At 42.0% G+C, this 21,153-nt stretch overlaps 1 protein-coding gene across 4 annotated transcripts in view; it reads left to right on the forward strand.

The window, feature by feature from the left end:
• The first annotated feature begins 125 nt into the window (after positions 1-125).
• Positions 126-21,153, forward strand: part of VTI1A (vesicle transport through interaction with t-SNAREs 1A) — a 286,220-nt gene continuing 265,192 nt past the window's right edge. For 2 of the 4 annotated variants that reach the window (XM_075423758.1, XM_075423761.1), the window contains exons 1-3: positions 127-617; positions 8,840-8,898; positions 14,734-14,844. In XM_075423758.1, coding sequence (XP_075279873.1) covers positions 524-617; positions 8,840-8,898; positions 14,734-14,844 — 264 coding nt within the window. In that variant the 5' untranslated portion in view covers positions 127-523. Of the gene's footprint in view, positions 618-8,839; positions 8,899-14,733; positions 14,845-21,153 lie in introns of all 4 variants that reach the window. The other 2 variants (XM_075423760.1, XM_075423759.1) reach the window with 2 other exon arrangements.

Raw genomic sequence — 21,153 nt, forward strand, 5'->3', positions numbered from 1 at the left:
GAGGAAGGGGAAGGGGAGGCGCCGGGGCCCGCGGGCCGCAGCCCCGCCCCGCCGGCCCGGGAGGCGCGGGGGTGGGGGTGGGGGGGGAGCTGGGACCGCGCTCGCCGCCGCCTCCGGGTCAGCCGCCGCCCCCCGGCAGTCCGCGGGCAATAGGATTCCCCCAGGAAACAGCGTCCCGGCCGTGGAGCCGCAGCCCCGTCCCTTGGAGCGAGGCTACAAGGCGGGGGTCTGGGCTTGCAGGGCGTGAGCGAGCAGCCGCGGCCACCGCCGCCGCCTCCTCCCTCCGGGGCCGCAGTTCGAGCCCCCAGGCGAAGGGCGGCGGGACGGCAGGGGGAGGGCCGGGCCGTGCCGCTTAAAGCAACTGAGCGGGGGCGGAGAGTTTCGCCGGAACGCGCGGCGAGGCGCCCGGAGGCGGGGGGAACGCCTTTGCGGGTAGCAGAACGCGGAAGCGGCTAGGTGCGGAGCGGCTGAGCGCGGCGTCTTCGCGGAGCGCAGCGGAGCCGCGGCCTCCAGCACCGCCGCCATGTCCTCCGACTTCGAGAGCTACGAGCAGGACTTCGCGGTGCTGACGGCCGAGATCACGGGCAGGATCGGAAAGGTGCCGAAGCTGGTAGGAGGTGAGCGCCTGCGGCTCCCGCCCCGCCCCGTGGGCCCGTCCTGCTCGTCGGCCGGAGCCCCCCCGGCTCCCCGCGGCGGGAGGTGCTGGCGGGTTTCTGGCGTGCCTCGTCCCTGCGTCCCGCCGCCTTCCCTCGGCCCCTGCCCGGCGGAGTCGGGGCTCGCCTCCCTGTCCCGGTGCGCGTCCGTTCGGGCGGCGAGCGACCTTACGGAGCGTGCGGGGAGTAACCCGAGGGGATGCCGGCTGTCGCTGCGGGGGCTGGCTCCCCCCCGCCTGACCTGCTGCGGGGCCGCGCAGGGCGACTCCGGCGCGGGGGGGGCGAGCGGGGCCGGGCTGGGCGCCGGGCCGGGGTTCCCTGTGTCGGCGTTGCTGCCGAAGGCTTTGTGTTGCAATCGTGCCACGGCATCAGTAAGTCTTTTTCGTGTGGCAGAGGCAGAATCTGTGCGTGATTTAAGCCGAATCTGTGTTTTTGCTGCCTACCGTGAGAACATTGGTTGGGGTAATTGGCTGTGGTGACTCACCTGTAGGAGCAGACTTAAAGAAATCAGTGTTTGTTTACTTTAATATGTGTATGTCAGTAGCCTGCAGCATTCATGGCCTGATTCATGATGCGTCCCTGCAGCAGAGGCAATAATGTCTAGAAGAGTGTTAGGGTAGAAAGCTGAAAATTGTAGTCTCTTTAACCAGTCCAGCTGAATCGTCTAGCGCTTGCCAATCCCTGCCCCAATACAGGGCTCCTGGTAGAAGACAGAGGGAAGCTGAAACTAGTGGATTTCTCATCTATCCCTCTTCTAGCTCAGCTTTAATGCCTGTTGTCTTTGCAGGTCGTTAAATAGTCCTGCCTCTGCTTCCTGTGCACGGTTCCCAAAGCTTTAGGATACTTAAACTGTGGGAGTGGGTATCATATAAGGAGGGAATAAACACACACTAACGGTATACTTTTCCGTATGACTAAAGGAAAAATATCACACATCCAGGACCAAAGAGTAACATCCTGCTTTTACAGTGGGAAATGCATCGTGAAGTGATGAAGTAATGACCCTAAACAGGATTTGAGGTAGGTGGTCAACTAAAACATAAAATCTCAGTGCAACATTAATTCAGAGGTGCAAAATACTTCTCAAATGAATAAATGGGGGGAGTTTGAGTAAAACTCTGCCTTGTTCTGGAAGGTTATGTCCGATTCTAGTCTTAGCAAGTTAGAAAGTCTTCTGATGAATTGAGATTTAGTGACCAATCACAGGCATGACTAAAGGACAGGCATCTGTGTCTTTTCATCAGCTTAACAAAGCTATTTTGCTGTTGAGCTTAACAAAAAGGACATGAGGAGGTAATTCAGTCCCAATCTGCAGGTACTTATGAGGTAGAAAGCTTTTTCTGTTTTGTAATGGAGATTGACAAAATGAAGAAAGACATCCAAGGAGTTCCTGGGATTGAGATTTAGAACTGGTGTAATTTAGTCTGCTCAGAAATGATTTTTAACCTGTAAATGTCCACTGGAACAGTTTACTGAGGGGATGCAATGAATTCTTCCCTAGAGTAAAGTACCTAATCAAGGCAAGGTTTCCCACTGCCTCACAAAGGGTTGTTCAGTTTTAAACAGCTCTTGTAGGAGCAGGAAGACATCATAAATACACTACTGGCTTCTCTTGTGAAAATCAGTGATGCTACACTGAGTTATGGAAAAACAATAGAGATTTAATTTCTTAATTGTATAGATTTTGGAAGTCATTGGCGTCTGCTCAGTAGTAGAAAGAATATTCTGCTTAATAGTAGTGGATTTCTGTAATCCTTTCCTTAAATCAGTCTCTGTTATTCGTTTAGGGAGACTGTGGAGCTTAAATATGATATGTTTAAAGAGTAATTTCTTAAACAGTGACATAGCCTAGAAGCGGCAGGCTTTGAAATCATGATATTTTTGTGTGGCCATTAGAAGATTTTTTTTGTTTGTTTGTTTGTTTTGTTTGGTTTTTTTTTGTTTTTTTGAATTTGCTGTCCTCTCAGAGAAGAAGAAATACATGTTCCATGTGGGACCAGTAATGTGGTACTGGGCTAGATCTTCTTAAGAGAAGACGATGGTTAATTTTATTGTTTTTTTTTAAGGGGTGTCTTTTCCACATTAGGATTTGAGGCTGATCATATGTGCTTTGGATCAAGCTACTTCTTGCACTGTACATTTATGAGTGAGTGTATTGCTTCAGTTTTCAGGGCCATTTTGTCTTTCATCAGCAAAAAAATTCATGTACGACTTAAAAACCAATTGCTGTCTTAGATAATAGAGGTATTTGACCACCCGGAGGGGGGGGGGGGAAATCTGATTATACTGAACACTTTAATCAGAAATATTTTAAATGCACATTTCTCCCTTGTTTCTTAATAGGAACATTTGCAAGATCTTTGCTTCTTCATCACCAGAAGTTCCAGTTAGTTCTTGTGGAGATGGCTGGGAGAGCCTCAAAAAGAGGATTATGAGGTGGGAGGGGGACATGAGGAGAGATGTACATGAGGTGGCAGTTTTCAGCAGGAGTGATCTGAGAGAGATTGCTGATGGCCTTCTTCCTCCACGCTGGAAGAAGCAGGATGAAAGGTGTAAGGACTTGTGCTGCTTCTGCGTAATACAGAGAGATCTGCTGAAGTCTAGTGACTGGTTTATTTCCTCTGCTGCCCAAGACGGACCTGCTGTAACCTTCATGTTTGGTTGAGTTGGAGAAATGCTGGTTAATTGTTTTTGCAACATTCCCGCATTTGGTGTTGTCGGGACTTGATGCTGTCTTTTATTCTGGGAGGATGATGGCTCAACAAACAATCCTGTTGTCACAGATGCATAAATAGTTCAGCAAGGAATGTAACAAAGGCACTCTGATGCTGCAGGAAAAATAAGCAGTAGGGACAATAAAATGTCTTGGGAGGAAATGTGTTCTGTTGAGGCAAACATCTGGAGAATTAAAGAAAGTGTTCTAAATAGAGAAATGGCTTTCAAATAGATTTTCTGTGGTGCCGCTGCAGGTCTTTGAAGAATGAAGATCATTGACTGATGTATTTTGTTAATATTCCTTGGTGTTTTGGAGAAACATCTGTGATTCGACCAAAAATTTATGTGAGTTTTGGTTGCTTGTTCTGAAAGAGAGTTTTATCAGCACAAATGGTGATACTTAGCCTTTTTCCAGCACAGTAGCCAGCCTCTGGGTCGTGATGTTTTTAGACTCAAGTGCTGCTGTTCTGGTAGTTGATACCTGCATTGTCTACTGGGCAACCAACGCACTGTATTTCAGTCTCTAGCAGATTTAGCTGAAGAAAATCCCACCTTTAATTTTCAGTTGTACCCCTGTACTAGAGTTTACTGTCTCCATTTCAAGTCTGGCTCATTATGTTGTGCCTCTTGAACCCAGTTTTATGACCCAAAGAGAAACATATATATTGTTCCTTTTGTCTCTGCCGTTGGAAGTAACTTCTGGCAGTGGTGAACATGTAAACCACCTCGGCCACTGTAGCAAAATCTGCGAGCAGTCTATGAACTGAATCCCTGTGTTACTCAGGGTCTTCCTTAGCATGTACTATTAAAAAGAAGCAACTATACAAGAAATGAGACTACTCATCTTGGTTCAGATTTTTTTTAATCTCTTAATTAGTGGTGAGATCAAACAAGTGCTGTATTATCTTTCTACACTTCTAGACAGATTTCTGGCTTTCTGTAACTGCTGTATTTTGGGGGACAGAAGAGTGACTAATGCAAGGGCAAAGCTGAAAGAACTGATGAAAATGTAAAAGCTTCTTTAAGAAAGTGATACAACCTTGTGTACAAACGCAGAACTGATTTCTTTGTTTGCAATCCTTTCCCAGAGGAAAAAAACACTTTTGTTTCTAGTCTTTATATTTATCCATATTTTGTCAATTTGGCCGGTTAAATTAGACAATCTACATGCAATATTTTTGTTCGGACATTCTGTCTGGCAATGTAGAGACAGAAATTCTGTTCTAAATTTAGATATATTTGATGGAGCATTGTTTTCTGTTTTCTTTAAAGCATATTATCAATTCTGAATTTAAAAAAAAGTTATGAAAACCCCTTTTCATTACTTCACATGATGGAAGTGTATTTAAGGAAATGATCAAGTAGGAAGATCGAAAACTACTAAGATGTGGTGGAGTAATGCAGTTAGTAATATGATAATATGAGGATCTTAATTGGATCATAACTTGTTTGTCCTGATCTACTAGATCAATGGCAAGCTTCTCTTACTCTGAGTAGCTCCCTCTGACCTCATCTGCAGTCTCTGAGCAAGTCATTCTCTGGGCATTGTGCCCTCTGTGTGGGGATTCTGACTGTGAAATAAGTTGTTTCCTTCACTTAGCTGTGGCAGTAAAACTGAAAGTAAATAGCTTGAAAGCCATCCCAGCAAGTGCTTTCTGATTGACAGTGTTGTAGCATTTCATGGTTCTGTTGCTGATATCGATAACAGGCCTAGAGGTATTGGCAGTCCTGCAGGCAAGTGGCTCCAGGCAGTGTACTCCCACCAGGATTATGCTTGGATGTGACTGGAGGAAGAGAGGAAAGCGAAGCCAAGCAGGTGGTACTTGTGCTTTGGTAAGCTTGCTTTTCTTTACCGAGGTGACCCTGCTGGATCCTGCCACCCCTTCTTGCTCTGGGGGTGGCCTGGTATTGTGGTCCCTAGAGCATCAGCAATTGTGACAAGTTCAGCTGCTTTCCTGGAAATCTGTGAAGATACTGCTCCAAAGCTGCAGTGCTGGGATATTGCCATGTTCCTGCTCGCACATCTCTATTTGAAGGAAGAACAATGTCAGTAGGCCTGGCTCCCAGCAGTTGCTCTCGTCACCAGCTGGGTGATTATGTATTGACAGATGTGGGATGATGTTAAAATGCAACTCTGAAGTTGAGTTAATGTTTAATTAACTAAACTATTGAAGATCATTTGAATACCTCCTCAATTTTATGGGAGGAGTTTCAGCCAGACCACCTTGTGTACGAATGACTGTTACGGACCTTTGGTAGGAAACTTACTATCTCTGTGAGTAGGTAAGATCTTACTGGTCAGTGGAGTACTAGGTAGTTCTTGTAATCACAAGTGCACACAGAATTTGTACAGCATGACGTCTCTTCCCCAAAACCCCAACTTTATATCCCTAAATTTCGGGTTACTTAATGTGTATGGAATTTGTAATCAAGTAAAACTCAGGGAAATATGAAATTACTATAGTACGTTTATTTTCTGCTGCTATATTTTAAAATTTTACTTCAGCTTCAATAAAATTTTATTGTGTGTTTTATGTCTTACATTGTTTTTCCTTTTGTCCATCATAGTTTTGCCCACTTCCAAATGAAGGAAAGCACAGAGGTGTTTTGGGATTCTGGGTAGGAGAATTGAAACGCATGGGCAAAGAAGTGGTGGATTCTCTTTTCTTTTGGGTTTAGTTGTTAGGAACATAAGTCACTAACCATTACGTTTTCTGGGTTGGGTGCTGGCCTGGTTTTGGCCAGGATAAATTTTCTTCATAGTAGCTCGTATAGTGCTGTGTTTTGGATTTAGTATGAGAACAGCGTTGATAACACACTGATGGTTTAGTTGTTGCTAGGTAAGTGCTTGTACTAAGTCAAGGACTTTTCAGCTTCACTTGCTCTGCCCGGTGAGGACGTGCATGAGAAGCTGGGAGGGAGCACAGCCAGGACAGCTGACCCAAACTGACCGAAGGGATATTCCATACCATATGACGTCCTGCTCTGTATATAAACTGGGAGGGGTAGCCAGGGGGATGGGGTCGTTGCTCGGGGATGGGCTGGGCATTGGTCAGTGGATGGTGAGCAACTGCACTGTGCATCACTCATTTTGTATATTCTTTTATTATTATTATATTCTCCTTTGCTGTCCTACTAAACGGTCTTTACTTCAACCTGTGAGTTTTACTTTTTTTTTTTTTTTTTTCTTCCCTCAATTGTCCTCCCCATCCCAGATTGGGGGGGGGGGGGGGGGGAAGGAGCGAGTGAGCGGCAGTGTGGTGCTTAGTTGCCGGCTGGGGTTAAACCACAACAAGTGTCATCATGAGAAGCTGGTGGGAAATTAAAGCAAGACGTTGCTAGCAAAGAACTGAAAATGCTGCGCAGAAAGGAGCATTTCCTACACTGTCTGCTGTAGTAGAATCCACCAGATGTGACAGAGTGACTTCCAGATCTGCAAGAAAGTAGCCATGTTTCTATGGCTTTAGCTTTGTAGAGAGGATTACTCGATGAAATTCTGTGGCTCTTTCAAGGATAACAAGGGACACTCTGGGGGGATTTAGAGGTGACCTCTAACTTCTCACTTGTGTCACTGGCAGAGTTCCCTTTACTTAGAGAACTTCAGTGTTCTTCAAGATTTTGTTCTAGCTATATTTTGCCAGACATACTGTTGTGTCCTCAGAAGATAGCTTTTTTGGTCCTTCCATAGCTGGTTATTTGCAAAGATCTCTGCGTTATCTTAAAGGTGGAAAGATGATCCTAAGCCTGATCTTCCCTGCAGGCAGAGCTCTAATGTAATGTACATAGCTGAAAAAGGACAGATTGTCATGTCCACGTGTCCTTAACTGAGAGTGTGGAGTATCTTAGATAAACGAGAAGATAGATGGACAGGCCCATGCAAGTGTAATGCAGGGTACTGTGGAACAGCAGTGGGAGAGCTCAGCTGAAACATGACTTGCTTATGCTGGGGATACTTCACCTAAAACTGTAGCAATATAGTCCTTTCAGACATGGTTCTGTTGCTTTTAAGCAAGGCTGTTTAAAGGCACGTTTTCCTTCATGTGGCAGAAATTCTGGTTTTGGTTGCTACCTCAGCATCCCGATTCCTGCCTATGGCACTAAGTTTGCTCGAAATGGTTTCAGCCTGTGAGAAGCTAGATTATATACGTTTAATAAAGGGAGTCCCTCTTGAAATTCAGTGGCTTGTGGCATGCAGAGGATCGAAGGAGATCATCAGATAGTCCCTTTTGGTCTTTAATGTGTCAATTCTAGGATACAAAGGGATCGTGTGGAAGCGAAGCAAAGGAATTCAGGCTAAAAAAACTGTGGAGTCTAAAGATACACAGTAAAGTCTCTTGTGCCAGTGTAGACTTATCCATCATGATCTCTGGGGAGAAATGACTGGAGATACTTTTGTGCAATTCACTTTTTATCTGCTTCATCAGGCAAACCACCAGCACAAATGGCTCATGAAGCTCTTGGTTTCAAACGAACAGTGGTATAAAGGGTTGTGTGTTCACAGTTTTGTTGTTAACTTCATTGAGACAATGGGTGGATTTACAGTCAGAAGAATGGAAGATCTGGCCGTGAGAGGGGCACGAGGTGGTGCAAATGGCAGTATTGCAGCCCCTGAATGCCCGTGGTAGTTAAGCAACATGGGGACTTTTTATTATCCAGTGACTGAATATTCCTCAGAAAGTCCCCTTTCATGCTGTAACAAACCAAGTGGTCAAGCAATTGGAATATTTGGCAGATGTGATGCTGAATCTCAGTTCACGTTTTATTCTCTGCCTGAGAATGGACGGTTAGAGACAGGTCGAAAGTCAGACATGCTCTCTGTAGCTGGGATATAGACTTGTTGGGGAACCTGGCAGATGATTGCTACATATAGCTTATAACTGATTTTAATTTTTTATATATTTCATCTTTTATTACCAATTTACATTTTTACTGCTATTGGAAGGCAGTGGTTTGCTTGTAGTTCCCATGGCATTTCATTTTGTTTCTGTTGAAGCAGAAGAAACAAGGTTTTAGACCCAGCATAGGACCAGGGGAATAGAAACCTCATTTTTCTTCAGTACCTGGATTCATTGTAAGTGGGATGCTTGATTTTGTGCATCTGATATTTTTCAAATAAATAGGATAAGCTTTTGTTCTGAAACCATAATTTTTGTCTTTCATTTGGTGTAAGTATGTGCATTCTCATGCATTTGTACACACCCAGCAAGCACTCCGACACCTGGAGCAGCTGGAACTGCTTTCCTAGCTAGCAAATGCTGCATAACAGAGCAGAAGACTTCAAGGATTCTCCAATCTCCTTGTTTTGTTGTTTTTTTAAAATTACTAATGTGGGTATCAGAGCGTGTGATGATGTCACACAGAATAAATACCTTGAGTCTGTTTTGACTGGTGCATATAAGCTTTTGAAATGGTATATTTTTCTGTCATGGCAAGAGCAAAATTATAATGGTATTTTCACAATTCTGTTTCAGATGAGAAGAAGCAGATGGTTGCAAATGTTGAGAAACAGCTCGAAGAAGCAAGGGAACTGGTACGTTTTGGCTTTTCGTATGTTGGATGCAAATTCTTAGGGAAAATAATAGGATCATGAGTGGTAACATTTAACACACATGATGCCCTAAAAACACTTAACATATTGGGAAATGAGATAATATTTTTGAAAGAATTCTTATTTGAGGATATGAAATACCCAAGAGGAGTATATCCTTTGTTAATCTTGTGTTAAGTGACTGAAGGCTTACGTTATTGCTGTAAAGTGTTACAGGCTGCTGCAGGCTTTGAGTCATGGATTAGGCCTTTGACTTGAGGAATTGAATGAAGTATTTACACACCTGAACTGTTGATTTTTTCCTTGTAGGACCCATGCATCTGCTTGATGTAATCTGTATGATTGTCTTGTAGAGCAGTAGATCTTTTTTCTCTTTTAGCAAAGTGAGGCATAAGTATATTTAGTTGTTTGAGGTCAAGGGAGCAATGGTAGTGGGGGTTACTGAACTGAGAAGGGTATAGATGTTAACTGTGCAGTAGTTTGTGGTCTGCGCTGGCAGAAGAAAGCGATGCATGTTAAGCCAACTGTGACTTTTTTTATTTTGTTCCCATTATAGCCTGTCATGTCCTCTGTCTGGATGGAGTGTGAAAGTAAAGTTTTGTGGATGTGGACTAACTGAGCAAAGGTGTTGGTGACAGTTGAGATTGGCTTTTTCCCCATATAGGCACTAGCTCCTTGCCTGAAGTTGCTTTTGTTTATTGCTTGCAAATGAGTGTGGTCTATCTAATGTCAGAAATATAATCTGACTGTTAGGATAGGGAAAGGAAATGAGATCTCCTAGCCTGAAAATTCCTAAAATTGAGCAACTTGAATCAATGATTTGGTTACTAACTGAACAGTAATACTGCGATTCACTTTTTAAAGTGGCATGGGAAGAAAAAGGTCTCTAGAGTGTTTGTTGACATACCCAGTGCTTTTGGTTTAAGAACTGAGTTAGCCTTGTAGACTAGAGCATTGGAATGGCATCCAGGAAAGCTGGATCTTGGGGTGACTCCTTGCAGGTTTACCCTATGAGGATGGCAAGGTGCCTAACCTCTCTTACTTGGTATGGTCAGTGAGAAATGCGGTAAAATTGCTGTCCCATCCCATGAGGATGTTCTGAAGATGTATGAAGGTCTTTTGAGCACTTTCATATTCAAACAGCTGAAAGAAAGTAAAAATCTGGAAGCGTTTTTCATCTCCTTTTCACTACAATTTGACATGGCAAAAAAGCACAGCAGTACAGGGAAATTGTAGCATGGGTGGTCTGATGAAAAAATCACTGAAATTTGATTTTCTGCTCAAAGTAAGATTGGATGGAGCAGAGATTGAGTTAACGGCTCATTACTTTTCTCCTTATGTCAGAAAAAGATCATCTAAATTTGTATTTATTATAAGATTAAGAAATAAATCCTGTATGTGTACTTTTATGCTAACGATGATCTTCATTTAATGTACTGGCTTTTCTTTCAAGCTTTTGTTTTAGATCTTGTTACTAATGCTGCTAGGCAGGTGCTTAATTCAATTATTGGCTTTAAGCAATTACCTAACATGTTTGTGATTAGTGTCAAGGCTTGGGTTTAAAAATCAATTTGAACAAACCTGCTAATAACAGAACTGATTAAAAAGATCCTCTTTTAAACTAAAAGCTACAAAAGAAAAAGAAATAAACCTAATTCCTTACTTCTGGAAGTTTTCATACATTGGTATGCTTCATTGTCTGGAGCAGTCAGAGCTGGGTTTAGCTGCTTTTGTTTTATTTCCTACTTGGCTAGGAAATAACACTCTCATGTCTTATAAATATTATGGTGGAGATTATTTATTTACACTGACTAACCATTGATTGTTTTGAAACACTGTCTGCTTTGTTTGGGTAAAATCACTGGTGTAATTGATTTGATCTGTATGCAGAACTGACACCAAAACTTTTCAGACTGCCAGGCTGCCAGTTCGAGCCAGAGCTGTTGAGTAAGAGATCTCTGGAAAGAAATCCTGTCGTTGTACATCCCGTGTGGAGTATCTGATTGTTATTTTTACCAGGTTTTTAAGAAAAGCAAATGTTGTGATAAACTTAGGGAAATTCCTTGAATACGAAGTCTAGCATTTGCTAGAAGAGCTGGAATTAGCATTTTTGAGTGAAATTTTGCTTTTAAGAAGAAAAAACTTCCTGTGTGTTATTTGCCTTTTATGTTTTATGAGGGACATATCACAAAATTGTTGTGTTGCAAATGCTAGATTATTCTTAGCTAGACATGTGGCTTTTTAATGTACGTAAATTTAGTGTTGCAAATGCTAGGTTATTCTTATTTAGCCACTTTTTTTTTTTTTTTCCTTTTATAAGATAGAACTCTATTTTAGTTCCAGGACTTTAGAAGCAGAATAAAATAGCAAAGCTTAGAAGTTTCATAAAATGCTAGCAAGTCCCCAGAGCAATTTTCATGTGGAAAAGTTCCTGTGGGACGAGGATGCTTGTTTTGGGGCCTCCGTGGACAACATCAGCAGTGTTACCTTACTTCGTTCTCTTTTTGAATGGAAATAGTGGTAGCTGCTCTGCTTTATGCTGTATTTGGTTCTGGGAGCGTACTAAGTGTTAGGAGCAAACTGCCCAGGTTAAGCCCCTGAGGAGCATTAAGGGTAGGGCCTGATTTATGAATTTGGGCAAGAGTTAGGTGCCAGAATGCTCAGCTTCACTGCAGCAGTCGCAAGTTGAACATAAGCAATAACAGAACTTTGAGCTTTTAGAATTTCTGAAGAAAACTTGAGCTTCTACAGACGTTTTGAAATTTAATGCCAGGTTATTTTTAGCTTTTAGTAGAATTTAGCTCTGTTCTTGCCTGTGTATGAAAAATACAATTTTATGGCCAATAATATGAGACCTGAAAGTGAAGATGCATGAAACTAGGTTGCATTTAGATTCACACCTATATGGACCACTATCTTCTGCGTGTCTTCCCATAGAAATTTATCAGCCCAGCCACAAAATGTACCCATTTAATCTCTTAATGACAAAAAAAGGTGATGTTAAATGTAGGACAGCCTAAATATGCAGACTTCATCATTGTTCCCTGGACCTTACACTCTCCGATACTGACTCTTCAGGATTAGCATTTTGGATTTCATGCACTATGGTCTGATCCTTGCTGCAAAGTCCGTACTCACTGGGAGATGAATATATATTTATATAATAGATAAGAGTTGAGACATCATTAAAGTATCCCGATGTTGCACATATATAATTATGTGTATATGAGAGGAATGTTTTCTATGGTTATAGAACATTTGAGATCAAATATATTGATATGAAACTGATAAGAAACAAGCCATTAACTCCAACAGTTAAGCTCGAGCTAAAGTTATGTTTCAATTTATTACTATTTAATTAATATCTGCTTTAAAGTTTATTATTGAATATAATTTTGTATAATCAGAATAGATTGGGTGGAATGACTTTTGAGTATCTGGTAATTCCATTGATTAAGTTCAGATGCTTTTCTTACGATATGAGGATGAAATTTCACAGAATAGTAGGGGTTGGAAGGGACCAGGGTCACCTACAGCAAGCTGCACAGGACCTTGTCCAGGTGGGTCTTGAATATCTTCAGAGAAGGAGACTCCACAACCTCCCTGGGCAGCCTGTTCCAGTGCTCCGTCACCCTCAGAGGGAAGAAGTTCTTCCTCATGTTCAGACGGAACTTCCTGTGCCTCAGTTTGTGCCCATTGCCCCTTGTCCTGTCGCTGGGCACCACTAAGAAGAGTCTGGCCCCATCCTCCTGACACCCACCCTTCAGATATTTATAGGCATTTATTAGGTCCCCTCTCAGCCTTCTCTTCTTCAGGCTGAACAAGCCCAGCTCCCTCAGCCTCTCCTCGTAGGGGAGATGTTCCAGTCCCCTCATCATCCTCGTAGCCCTCCGCTGGACTCTCTCCAGTAGCTCTTCATCTTTCTTGAACTGGGGAGCCCACAACTGGACAGAGTACTCCAGATGAGGCCTCACCAGGGCAGTGTAGAGGGGAAGGAGAACCTCCCTTGTCCTGCTGGCCACACTCTTCTTGATGCACCCCAGGATCCTGTTAGCTTTCTTGGCAGCCAGGGCACACTGCTGGCTCATGGTTAACCTGTCGTCCACCAGGACACCCAGGTCCCTCTCCGCAGAGCTGCACTCCAGCAGGTCCGTCCCAAGCCTGTAGTGGTGCATGGGGTTGTTCCTCCCCAGGTGCAGGACCCTGCATTTGGCTTTGTTGAACCTCATCAGGTTCCTCTCTGCCCAACTTTCCAGCCTATCCAGGTCACGCTGAATGGCAGCACAGCCTTCCGGTGTGTCTACCACACCTCCCAGTTTGGTGTCACCAGCAAACTTGCTGAGGGTACATTCTAACTCTTCATCCAGGTCGTTGATGAAGAAGTTAAACAAGGCTGGGCCCAGTACTGACCCCTGAGGGACACCACTAGTTACCGGCCTCCAACTAGACTCAGTGCCGCTGATGACAACCCTCTGAGTTCTGCCATTCAGCCAGTTCTCAATCCACTTCACTGACCACTCATCCAGCCCACACTTCCTGAGCTTCCCTAGGAGGATATCATGGGAGACTGTGTCGAAAGCCTTGCTGAAGTCGAGGTAGACAACATCCACGGCTCTCCCTTCGTCTACCCAGCCAGTCATGTCATCGTAGGAAGCTATCAGATTAGTCAGGCATGATTTCCCCTTGGTGAAAAGTGTAAGGAAGTGATTACATAGGAATAAACTGTAGCTGTCCCGTGTGAAGACCTGTAACCTGTAGCTTGGGACCCTAATTGAAAGGCATTTTTGTTCCAATGCCATATTACTCAACTGAGATCAGTAGGAGGTGAGTAAATATTGTTTCAGGTGCCCACAGCAACCAAGGAGAGGTATTCTTCTATCTTTTCAGTGCAAGGTAGGAAGATTTTAGAAGGCAAGTAAGGGATTCTTCAGCTGTGCGAAATAGAATTCCCGAGCAGACAGCACCATATAGAGGAGGCTCTGTGACCCAGTGGATGGATAATTAGCAGGCAGCTCAGCCCTGATTTATAACTCCATTTGATTTTTCTGTACCTCTGTGCCATCTTCTTGTGTTTCAGACCCCTTAGTATTCTACGTGGCAAGACTAAATAGAAAGTGCTGTTGAAAGATATATTCTGTCTCTGATGTTTTAATACATTTGATTGTAGATGAGTTCTTGAATAGTATTGTCATTAAACCGTGAAATTCAGCTATTTAATATATCTACATACAGATTTGGGATGTAGATCTAGACAGTTCAGGCTTTGCAATTCTCCTGGGTAAGCAGTATTTAAAAGAACAAGAATTATTTTATTAAAGACAGAGGCTGATGGTAAATAAAACTTTTAACATGTACATATATACACACACACATATACATATATATATTTATGTACACACGTGTGGGGGGCTGTGTGTGTACAAAAATATGTAAAATACCTTTTTCAGCCAAGGGTTTCCAAAACCACGCAGCTAGATGGAAGTGAGCTTTTTTCTGAACTGCGCTCGTTTGCAGGAAGTTATTTAACCTCTGTTTTACTATTTTCATGTAACAAAATGTATTCATCACACTTGGAATTGAAATCCAGAAATGTCTGACTAGAACCATTCCGTATAAGTGTTAATAATACTAATTTTGTCACTTGTTTGTTGACTTAAGGCTGTGTAAAGATTTTGATAAATTGTTTATGTATTGCAGAATAAACAACATTTTTCTTGCTAAAGAAGGAATATTTCATAGTACTTGTGAACAATTTAGGTAAATTCATCCTTGCTTTAATTACCCTTTTGATTTACATATGTCTTCTTTACTTGCTAGCTTGAGCAGATGGAACTTGAAGTTCGAGAGATCCCACCTCAAAGCCGAGGAATGTACAGCAGTCGAATGAGAAGCTACAAACAGGAAATGGGAAAACTTGAAGCTGATTTCGTGAGTTTTTAACATGTTACATAAAGAAGGCATCTATGAGAATTTTTTAAATGTAATAATACAGTTATTCAGGCAACTGAGAGAGTATTTTTGACTAGTGTTAGAGATGAGTTCTGTGTGTATCTTGCTGTATTTATGGACAGATGAAAACCGAACTGGGGAAGAGAAGTTTTTCTTTTTGTAGCAGTCTCGCACCAATATTCAAGTTGCTAGCCATCTATCCCTTTGCCCTGGATCCAAATTGTTTCTGTGCCATTAAACATTGTGAGTGTTCATGCTGTAGGCAAAACAGTCAGCTTTTAATCCTGTTTCTCAAGGAACGACTGGTAGAACATCAGAATTAATATTTAAATTATAATGTAAGGATACTCTTGAATGGAAAATAATGGTTCATTTAAGACAGCTTGTAGTAATGTGGGCAGTAACATGAAAAGCAATATAATCTCCAATCCATGGAATTTCTGAATATAGTTTGTCTCACGTGCACTTCATTTCTTAGTCTCTGTGATTTCTTTTCCATTGCACTTAGATTCTTCTTGGCTTTTGTACAAATCGGTTATAAATACTACATTTTTCAAGTAATGGATGCAGACTAACAAGATTTCTTTGTCTAGGGGCTTCTGCTACAGTTATCAGTCCTTTTTTGTGGCTAGGATTTACACTGAATAGATTTACATAGAGACAAAACTGTTTCTTCTAAAATCCTGAAAAAATTCAAAGAGATTGCGAAGTGTAGGAAAATGCTATGTTAATTGGCAGCAGCTCGATTCCTTCAGGGTAGGGAGAAAGAAATAACTGTTGGCAGTATTTTCCATTCACTGGAGAACTGTGAATTTTCTTGGGTTGCTGGCAGCACTTTATTCCTTCAGGGGACGGGAGCCAATGTTTATACCTGCAGCCAGAAAATCCAGCTGACTGTCACTCCTCTGTGCTTCTGCCAAGTTGAGGAGTCGCACAAAAATGTATTAGTTAGAAGATGGTTGCAACTTTGTGAAGTTTGAGGAATGTTGCGATAAAAAGACTCACATCAAAATTTTGCGACACGTCTCACGCCGTTCCCCTGCAGGAGGTGCGTACGGCCCTCGTTGGCTAAACAGTGGCTTTGAAGAGAGAGCAGTTTCTGGACTGGTAGTGAACGCTGTTTATCTTCTCAGATGTGGGAGAATTCACTGTCAGCATGTATTTGTCGCTGGCCTGTTTCTTTATCTAGGCATACAGTGGAACTGGTACTTCCATATTCCCAGGCAGCAGGGAATGGGGAAGTTCAGAACTGGGAGCTCTTTATGGAAAAGGAGAAACGAGCGTGTGTGGAAGAAATGCATCAGAGCGCTAGGACTTACATCATTGGAGGGATATAAGTTTGTGCTGAGAACGAAGGAGCAAAAACATTAGAGAGAAGGAACACATTGTAATAATGGGGAAAAAAAGTTTAAAACTCAAGGATGACATTCAACAGAAGATCAAGCACAAGGGGGAGTGAAGGATGGAGCAAAGTACTGAAAGAAAACAGCAGCTATGCTTGGAAAAATCTCAGTTATACAGAAAATAGTGTTGTTACAACTAAATTCCCTACATAATTCCAGTTTCTGAGTACTAATATTTTTCTAAGTTTGTACGTGAGGGTTTGAGAATCTTTTTGGCTTATTCTCCAGTCAAATAGCAACTTGTTGGAAACTATGTAATGAAGTGATTCAGTCGTGAGTTCAAAGAAGGAAGCAGAGGAAGGAAAGGAAATGGTTTTTTGACTCTGTAAGCTGCAGGGCCGCTGGGGGTAGGAAGTTGAAAGTATTTGCTGAAATGAAAGCACTTTTGAGTGTTCTGCCTGAGTATTGTCCTGAATGAGTTGTGACCTGTTAGACTGTAAGCAAAGCGTATGGAGTTTATGTAAGAGCTTTAGCAGACCTTTAGGAAAAGCAGATCTAAGTACTTTTAAAATGAATGCACGTTTATAGTTGAAGGAAAATTCTTAACTCGAAATGATACTGGCAATTTTGGGTTATGATCAGTGTACAGGTTTGCTGGTCTAAGTTCTCAGCTCTTCCAAAAGGCACACAGATGTGAGCTTGCCAAGTTTTGTTCTTTATCCATGGAGTTGGAATCTCAGCTGGATCCCACTGTATTTGGCTTGGCCTTGCTTCCTGTGTGAAGTAGCATGTGTACTGAGCAGAGGACATTTCTCAATCGTCTTGAAGTGTGTGTTTCATTTTAAAGAAATCATGTGTGTGAAATGAATTGCAAAAATTACATACCTCAGTATATAGTCTTTTTCAGTAAGTTCTGTATTTCAAACATGAAGTGACTGCAGAAGTGGCACTTGTAGTTCTCTTTTATATTCATCGTAATGAACAGGAGTTTTGATCTTGTGGTTATTTGTATGCCTTAGAGCATCTTGAAAATTTGCCTTTATGCAACCAGTTAAGGAAAACAGCAGCACAGCAACATATTTAAGTTAGGAGAAAGAAACACGAGGTGTGTGGACTGTCCACTCTTTACTTGCTTGATGGAAAACATTATAGTTTATTTGTGACATGTAATACATAGTTGGTGAGTTTTTTTTGGTCTTGGGCAGTACGTATAATAGTGGCAGAACACTGGACTATCACTTCAATATTATTTACTACATACTGTGGTGTCTTAGAGAATATATAGTGGATTTTTGCTATGCACTTTACTATGCCAGAAATATATTCTGAAAAATAATGGATTTAAGCTTGGCTGAGTTGTACTTTGAAAAGTTACTCCAAACGTGGGTTGTTCATCTCTGACTTGTTAACCAAATAGGAACGAGTTGCAAATAGGAGATTTATTTCCCCTCATTGCGAGGCGTTGTTATCTTGGGTTGTGCCCGCAGTGCTCTGCAGCCCAGAGGTGTGTGTGGAGGCGATGACATCTGGCCCATGCCCTGTGTTGCACACGGGTAGTTGGTAACACACTAATTGCATTAAATCGTTTCTGAGGAGAAAAAGCCACCTTGTTCCATGTTGGGCCTCCCTCTTGGAGAGGAACCATGGTAATGAAAAAAGGAATAGCTCAGTTTTGTCATTGAAGTGCTCAGATAGCATAGCACGGTGAATATGGTTGGGGAAAATTGAGTTGCACCTCAACTTTGGCCATCAGCAGCAGTTTCTGACTCGGTGCTGTGTAGTCTTCCGTGGGAGCGGATGCCTGGGGAGCAATACGAGAACAGGGCCAGCACGAAGTGATAATTCTTTGCAAAACATGCTGTGTACGCCTTGAAAGGCTGAGTTTCAGAGGTGCTTAGTGTGCGTTGTAAACGTATCAAAGCAGGCTAGAACAGTTCATTCAGTCTTATGTTGTCTTCTTCGAGCTGCGGCTGTGGATGTTGCGCTCCTCTCCTGACTTCCAGCAGCGGGTGCGGCAGCGCGGGCTCCTCGCCGGGCACCCGGTGCCTGCGTGGCCCCGCCAATCTGCCGATGCACCACTGTGTGGTTTAAGCTTGTAAATATTTTCTTCTCAACTATTTCAGATGTAGAATGTCTGCAGTGACTGCGTGAAGTAAGTTATGAATGAAAAAAAGGCCTATATTTTATTGTGATCTTTTAAGTAAGTGGACTATAGATACTGTTTATTTTTTTTCAAATTAATCTTTTTTTTTTGTCAATTGTCACCTGAAAATAGGCAGTGATCTTTAAACAGTGGGGGGTGTGCAGTGGTAAAAGGCTGTCCAGATTTTATAAACTTGCTTAGACGTGAATATATCTCAGTTTGCGTGAAACTGTAGCTATGTGAACTTAGCAAATGTCTGGTTATCTGCTAGCATTTGGATTCACCCCAAGGGTTCCATGTAGTGATTCAATGTCAGGGCACCATAAAAAAGAACAAAAAAAGGCAGACATTGTCCTGAAAAACACACAGCCATACAGCTGGAGTATGAGGCATTCAAATAGAAGGGGAAATATGAAAATCCAGTAAATCCATATTACAGATTAATATTCCTATGGCAAAAATGAGCACTACACTATCAGTGCTGAAGTGGGATGGGCGTAGTCAACAGAAAAATAGACATCAAATAAAGGAAGAGGGATAGGAACTGTTCATATTCTGTCATGGCGGCATGAAGGCGAATTTTACTGGTAACATTTGTTATCCATCCAAGAGACAATGCTCATTTCTTTTAGAGACTCAGAATCGGTACAGATTTTGGTTATTTTGACCTTCAATTTAAAAGAAAAAAAAAAAAAGGAGGGGGAGAAGTCATAGGTATGTAGACAGATATATGTACAAAACTTGACTAAACATTTAAACGTTTCTGGCATTTAGCAATAGCTTCAGTTCAGTCAATAGTGAAGAGATGTATTTAATGTATCTTACATCCTGCAGGTTCTGTTTAAGATAATTGTTAAAATGGCAACTACTGTCAAGATTTAAAACATCTAAGGACATAAGCAATGGAATTTCATTTGATAAAGTGAGCTCTTTTATGTGAGTCTGAGGTACCACCTGAGTCCAGAAGCCGACCTGAAGAACAGCTACAGCTGTGTCAGTTGTATTCTGGCTGCTCTTTGCAAATACTGCTGCCCTTATTTCAGGTTCACCTACCCAGACAGATACTCATGTGGCTATATGCATAATGAACAGCATTTGTCAAATGACAAGTTAGTGGCATGTATTGTTACGGCCAGAGTCTGTCTTAGCTTTCCAGTTTGAGCTAAAGAGTTTAGAGATTTGGCTGTTGCTGCAGGATTGTTTTATAAAACAAAGCATTATTTCTTTATTGTTACAAAATCATAAATTGTGTGTGGGACAGATGTGTATATCTTCATAGTTGCAACCCAAAGACCTTACTAAAAACAGGGAACCCACCATGCATACACATCGTGTGAAAATCTGATCTTGTTGTCAAATTTGAAACTTTTGAAATCAGATTAATTTTAGCGATGTGAGTAGTACAGCTCCTTTCACCAGGGCTGTGGAGGATTTAGTTTACTGCATGCGAGGTTTAACTGGTTAAGTTTCAGGAGAAAGAATTTGAGATATCTGTATATTTGACCATGTACTTTGACAATCTAATTTTGAGAAAGCTTTTTGTGAACAAAAGTTCCTTCACTGTGCCGTTTTTGTAGATACTGTCACCTCTTGAGATAAGTATTCAGTCCTCTACACTGTATTCAGGCTGCTCTATAGAGAGGCACTGTTGTTGTTTTTATTTCTTCCATTCCTTTTCTAATAACTTCTGATACAATGTTTGTCTGCTTGGATGCTGCTGAACAGCAGCCCAACTTCTCTTCCATAAAGACAAATCCCACACTGTCTTCAGTTTGTTTTCACTTGTGTCCCCACCTTGGTGGGTTTGTGGTGGAAGAAGATGGAGGCATTTGACATTTTGCAATGACTTTATTTGTAATACTGCTGTTTTAAATGGGGGAAAAAAGTGATGCAGGGAAGAAAGTTTGGCTGGTTTTTTTATTTTTGTAACGTTCAAGGACTAGACTAAGTTTTTGATGTAAGATTAAGTGGTGGTGTAACTTAGATCCCCTGTAGAAAACTTGCCCTAATTTATTTACATGTTAAGAATTTTTTTATAGTTTTGTGTGGAAGTATGGAGGAGGAAGGAAATTTATTTCACCATGGAATTTACTAGTGATTATGTGCCTTTCCATAGAGGAAAGTGTGAAAGATGGGAGTTAACATACTTAATCTGTAATTAACCTAAGGGGTTATGATCATCTTCACTGAGATTCCTGAGAGGCCAGACCAGTGAAGCACACCTTACCTCTTGGGTTTTATCATTCTGTAGATGATTCTTGCAAAGAATCCTCCCGTGTTTGACCAGTAAGATGCATTTCATAACACAGTGTGGGAAGAGATAATATGAAGGGTAAGGGCAAACAAGCAGCAATTTTTTTTCATGTCAATAAAATTAATTCTTTAACTAGATTCTTCTCTCAACTGACTTCACCTTGATACTCATAGGAAATTCTGTGTGTCTCTCTCCAGAGATGTTGCTCATCTGTTAACATGTAGGGGTGAGAGTGGCGAGATTTGTGGCATGCTGTTTGTTGGTCCTCCAGCAGGTCAGTGGCTGCGGAGACGAGGCACAGGATTTTACGACAAACCAGCTTGTGGAGCGCTAGACTTGGCTGAGTGGTTACAGATAAAGGTGCTTTCAGGAAGAGATTTGGGGAGTCTGATAATTCTTGTATCTGGCTGGAGGCTATGAATGAAAGGCATATTGACTCATACAGTGCACTGCAAGCATTCGTGCCTCTTTCTTTTCTCCCTTACACACAAAATGTTTCTGTGTTAAATGAAGCTAAAAAGTGCTCTACGACAGAATGAAATCCTTCT

Source organism: Opisthocomus hoazin, chromosome 6 (genome assembly GCF_030867145.1).
Source record: "Opisthocomus hoazin isolate bOpiHoa1 chromosome 6, bOpiHoa1.hap1, whole genome shotgun sequence".
Lineage (NCBI taxonomy): Eukaryota > Metazoa > Chordata > Aves > Opisthocomiformes > Opisthocomidae > Opisthocomus > Opisthocomus hoazin.